Genomic DNA, 6,000 nt, shown 5'->3' on the forward strand with positions numbered 1-6,000 from the left:
TCCCTCTCCCCCCCCCCCCGATCTCCCTCTCCCCCCCCCCGATCTCCCTCTCCCCCCCCCCCCCCCGATCTCCCTCTCCCCCCCCCCCCCCGATCTCCCTCTCCCCCCCCCCCCGATCTCCCTCTCCCCCCCCCGATCTCCCTCTCCCCCCCCCGATCTCCCTCTCCCCCCCCCGATCTCCCTCTCCCCCCCCCGATCTCCCTCTCCCCCCCCGATCTCCCTCCTCCCCCCCCCGATCTCCCTCTCCTCCCCCCCCGATCTCCCTCTCCTCCCCCCCCCGATCTCCCTCTCCTCCCCCCCCCGATCTCCCTCTCCTCCCCCCCCCGATCTCCCTCTCCTCCCCCCCCCGATCTCCCTCTCCTCCCCCCCCCCCCGATCTCCCTCTCCTCCCCCCCCCCCGATCTCCCTCTCCTCCCCCCCCCCCCCCCCCCCGATCTCCCTCTCCTCCCCCCCCCGATCTCCCTCTCCCTCTTTCCCCCCCCCCCCCCCCCCGGATCTCCCTCTCCCCCCCCGATCTCCCTCCCTCTCCCCGATCTCAAACCCCCAACCAACACCCCCGCCCCCATATTACCCATGACGTTTGGGTGGTTGATATTGGGATATTGGAGTTGGAGTTGTTGGGATTTTCCTGCTCCTAAAGATTCTGGTCTTCCCTTGCAGGTTGGTGACCACAAGTATAGTGCCCATCGCATTGTGCTGGCTGCGTCCATTCCGTACTTCCATGCCATGTTCACAAACGACATGATCGAATGCAAGCAGGCCGAGATTGTCATGCAGGGAATGGACCCGAGGTTAGAGGCGTTTGGTTTATACCCTCTCTATCTCTGTGATTTCAGGCTTTGAGCGACTCTCTTATTTAGTCCCGTTTTACCCACTGCCCTGCTTCAGTGCAGCGCTGAGTGGGTGCTGCGTTGTCGGAGGTGCCGTCCTTCGGACGAGATGTTAACCATCTGGACGCTGAGTATCCTGTGGCACTGGTTGAAAGGATTAACTTATCTATGTACGGTTTGTGGGACGTGGCTGGCACAGACTGGCTGTCACATTTCTGTACATAACCGTCACTGAACTCAGGAAAGTAATTCATTGTGTGACATGCTCTGTGTTTTTCTAGTAACTGTTGATTTCCCTACTGATTCACCCCAGTAAAGAAGAAAGAAAGACTTGCATTTCTATTGCACCTTTCACGACCACCGGACGTCCTAAAGCACTTTACAGACAATAAAGTACTTTTGGAGTGTAGTCACTGTTGTAATGTAGGAAACGCGGCAGCCAATTTCCACATAGCAAGCTTCAACAAACAGCAATGTGATGATAACCAGATAATTTGTTTGTGATATTGGTTGAGGGATAAATATTGGCGAGGACACCAGGGAGAAATCCCTTGCTCCTCAAAATAGTGCCATGGGACCTTTTACATCCACCTGAGCGAGCAGACGGGGCCTCGGTTTAACATCTCATCTGAAAGACAGCACCTCTGACAGTGCAGCACTCCCTCACTGCACTGGAGTGTCAGCCTAGATTTTTGTTCTCAAGTCTCTGGAGTGGGACTTGAACTCCACAACCTTCTGACTCAGAGGCGAGGGTGCTACCAACTGAGCTATGGCTGACACCATCAACGTTACTCGTGTCTGAGGAGAAGGGAGAGGTACAGACCCCACCACTTACAGCATCCTCGCTTATCACAGACAGGTGCCTATATCATAGGATTACACAGATTATACGGCACAGAAACAGGCCATTCGGCTCAACCAGTCCATACCGGCGTTTATACTCCACTCGAGCCTCCTCCCATCCTTCCTCATCTCAATCTGTCAGCATAACCCTCTAATCCCTTCTCCCTCATATGCTTACCTAGCCTCGACTTAAATGCATCTATACTATTTGCCTCAACTACTCCCTGTGGTAGCGAGTTCCACATTCTCACCACCCTCTGGGTAAAAAAGTTTCTTCTGAATTCCGTATTTGATTTTTTGGTGACTACCTTATATTGACAGCCTCTAGTTATGCTCTTCCCCACAAGTGGAAACTCTCTGTAACTGCTCTAGCAAAACCTTTCATAATTTTGAAGACCTCAATTAGGTCACCCCCTCAACCTTCTTCTTTCAAATGAAAAGAGATCCAGCCTGTTCATCCTTTCCTGATATGTATACCCTCGCATTTCTGGTATCATCCTTGTAAATCGTCTCTGCACCCTCTCCAGTGCCTCTATATCCTTTTTATAATATGGTGACCAGAACTGTACGCAGTACTCAGTGTGGTCTAACCAAGGTTTGATACAAGTTTAGCATAACTTCACTACTTTTCAATTCTATCCCTCTAGAAATAAACCCTAGCCTTTCTTTATGGCCTTGTTAACCTGTGTTGCTACTTTTTGTGTATTTATACCCCGAGATCCCTTTGCTTCTCTACACCACCTAGACTCGCACCCTCCAAGTGATAAGTGACCTCCCTATTCTTCCTACCAAAATGTAATACCTCACATTTATCTGTTTTGAATTTCATTTGCCAATTATACGCCCATTCTGCAAGTTTATTAATGTCCTCCTGTAAATTGTTGCAGTCCTCCTCAATATTGACTATCCCCCTCCAATTTGGTGTCATCTGCAAATTTAGAAATTGTTTCTGATTTCAAAGTCTAAATCGTTGGTGTCTCATTGACTGAAACTTCCAGAAGTCTCTATCAGCTGATATGTTTAACGTGCGATCAGGTCAATCGTTGCTACAATGTCTTGGTTCATTGAGATGGATTTACCATCTACTACTTATAGCAGGCAAATCGCATTAGCACAAACATGTCCGCTGTATGTGGTGGGGACTGTACATCACACCTGACCATTGGGCAAGTTACTGCAGGGTGATTAGCAGCTCTGGAGTCAAACCCCAGCATGATTCAGCACCTTCAGGGGAGATGGGGAATAAACCAGTGTCTGGAGGGTGAATCTGGATTAAAAGATTGTACTGTACGCAGTACAGTGCCTCGGCCATGAGGTGATGGGGCAGTGTTTAATATAAGAGCAAGCATTGACGGGTCTTTTGTTGCTGTTTTTGTGCAGTTGTATGAGAAATTTTAAAGTGATAGAGTCAGGCTTTGATAGAGAGAGTTAAAGTGAGTCTGTCTGTCTTCTCGCAGTGCCCTGGAAGCGCTCATTAACTTTGCCTATAATGGCCGTCTGGCGATAGACCAGCAGAACGTGCAGTCATTGCTGATCGGTGCCAGTTTCCTGCAGCTCCAGAATGTAAAGGATGCGTGCTGTACCTTCCTGAGAGAGAGGTGAGTGTTGGGAGTGGGAGAGAAAATCGCAATCATCACTCGAGTGTTGCTGCCAGATCCCCGGGGCTCCGTGTGTCACTGCAGTATTCACAGGCCAGGGAGGTTCCTCGTAGAGACGGACTGATCCCAGGATAAGGTGCAGTTGGGCCACTGCAATTGATCTCATAACTCCTGGTCTAGGGAGGAGAAAAAGACAAGCCAGAGTTCCGCTTCCTGATTGCTCTGTGTTGATTCCTGCTGGAATGTCCGGTGAGGGTAGGATTCGGCTTGGCTGTGATGCCCCACATACTCAAATGGTCTGCTGACGCTTGAGTAGTTGGAGGCTGGAATGTGGCTGTAGACCATTGGGCAAGTTATTGCAGGGTGGTTGGAATCTGTGGAACCGAACCCCTGCATGAGTTGGCACCTTCAGGGAAGGAAACCAGTGACTGGAGAAGGAATTTGGGGTGAAAGATTGTACCAGTTAGTCTGTAGCTTTGATTTCAAAATTCTCATCCTTGTTTTCAAATCCCTTCATGGCCTCGCCCCTCCCTGTCTCTGTAATCTCCTTCAGCCCCCCAAGATATCTGCGCTCTCTAATTCTGCCCCCTTGAGCATCCCTGATTATAATTGCTCAACCATTGGTGGCCGTGCCTTCTGTTGCCTAAGCCCTAAGCTCTGGAATTCCCTGGTTAAACCTCTCTGCCTCGCTACCTCCCTTTCCTCCTTTAAGACGTTTCTTAAAACCTACCTCTTTGACCAAGCTTTTGCTCACCTGCCCTAATTTCTTCTCATGTGGCTCACTGTCAAATTTTTTTGTCTTTTAATACTCCTGTGAAGTGTTTTACTACGTTAAAGGCGCTATATATAAATACAAGTTGTTACCTTGGGTATGAGGTGATTGTGGCAGTGTTCAATATGAGAGTGAGGAGAATCCCATGGCCCAATGGTACTGAACTGTACAGATCGGGGAGTTCCCAGGTTCGATCCCATGGTCTGCTCTGAATTAGCTGATCCCAGCTGGGTGAGCATTAGGATGCTACAGTTGATCTCCGTGCAGCTGCAGTAGGGAGACGGAAGGTGCTCCAAGGTTCCTGTTCTTGGTGGCAAGCGTGGAAGTCAGGTGCTGAAGGAATTGGGTTTGGCTGTGATACCTTAAAGGCCAGCTGACATTGTCCAGACTCCTCCACCCAGAGTATCTGCTAGAGTGCAGTTTAGGTGAACTGCTCACAGCTCCAGCCTCAATTAGTACCTTCAGACAAGGAGGGGGATCATTAAAAGGGATGGGGAAAGTCTAAGAGCAGTGGAGGACCAGAGGGATTTAGGTGTTCATGTTAACAAATCAATATAAGCTATTGAACAGGTACAAAGAGTAATCAAAAAGGCTAGTGGAATGTTAGCCTTTATCTTAAGGGGGCTGGAGTACAAAGGGGAGGAAGTTGTGCTTCAGGTGTAGAGCTTTGGTCAGGCCCCATCTGAAGTACTGCATTCAGTTTTGGGTACTGCACCTCAGGAAGGATTTATTGGCCCAGGAGTGGGTACAGCACAGATTCACCAGAATTATATCAAGTTTAAAGGGTAAGATTATGAGGACAGGTTGCATAAGCCTGGCTTGTATTCCCTTGAGTACAGCAGGCTGAGGGGTGATCTAATTGAGGTGTTTAAAATGATAAAGGAATTCGATAGGGTAGATACAGGGAAACTATTTCCTCTGCTGGGTGAAACCAGAACAAGGGGGCATAATCTTAAATTAGAGCTAGGCTATTCAAGAGGGAAATCAAGAAGCACTTTTTCAAACAATGGATAGTGGAAATTTGAGGCTCTCTTCCCCCAAAAGACTGAATATTGGTTCAATTGAAATTTGCAACACTGAGATCAATAGATTTTTGTTAGGGAGGCTATCAATGGATATGGAGCAAATGCTTTTAAATGCAGTTGAGGTACAGATCAGCCATGATCTAACTGAATGGCGGAACAGACTCAAGGAGCTGAATGACCAACTCCTGTGGCTTGCTGGCAAAGCACATTTCATCACCAACTTGGTGTATCGATTCCTGCCATTACATTCCAGCTTGTAACTCACTCCTGTATTAATGGGTAATACCAAAAAACTGTTCCCTAAAACCCTCCCAATACTGATTCTGGGGATCAATTCCCAATTTTTATAAAGTTTGCAGTAACATATGCCTTCCTCCTCCCTTCCAGGCTGCATCCTAAAAACTGCCTAGGAGTGCGTCAGTTTGCGGAGACGATGCTATGCACCGTCCTTTACGACTCTTCCAACAGTTTCATCCACCAGCACTTTGTGGAAGTGTCCATGTCTGAAGAGTTCCTCGCATTGCCCTTTGAGGAGGTGTTGGAGCTTGTTGCTCGGGATGAGCTCAATGTGAAGTCTGAAGAGCAGGTATGAATTCTGCGGCGAGTGTCTCACCTCCTGACTCCCCAAAGCCTTTCCACCATCTACAAGGCACAAGTAAGGAGTGTGATAGAATACTCTCCACTTGCCTGGATGAGTGCAGCTTCAACAACACTCAAGAAGCTCGACACCATCCAGGACAAAGCAGCCCGCTTGATTGGCACCCCATCCACCACCTTAAACATTCACTCCCTCCACCACTGGCGTACCGTGGCTGCAGCGTGTACCATCTACAAGATGCACTGCAGCAACTCGCCAAAGCTTCTTCGGCAGCATCTCCCAAACCCGCGACCTCTTCCACCTAGAAGGACAAGGGCAGCAGGCGCGTGGGAAC

General features: G+C 49.1%; 1 protein-coding gene across 1 annotated transcript in view; it reads left to right on the plus strand.

Moving 5' to 3' along the window:
- klhl18 (kelch-like family member 18) overlaps positions 1–6,000 on the plus strand; it is a 44,620-nt gene that overhangs the window by 18,092 nt on the left and 20,528 nt on the right. Inside the window, 3 exon segments of the mRNA XM_085992567.1 lie at positions 661–791; positions 3,131–3,271; positions 5,456–5,732. Coding sequence (XP_085848693.1) covers positions 661–791; positions 3,131–3,271; positions 5,456–5,732 — 549 coding nt within the window.

The sequence above is a fragment of the Somniosus microcephalus genome, chromosome 7 (assembly GCF_052327205.1).
Source record: "Somniosus microcephalus isolate GS21.2 chromosome 7, FLI_Smic_1.0, whole genome shotgun sequence".
NCBI lineage: Eukaryota > Metazoa > Chordata > Chondrichthyes > Squaliformes > Somniosidae > Somniosus > Somniosus microcephalus.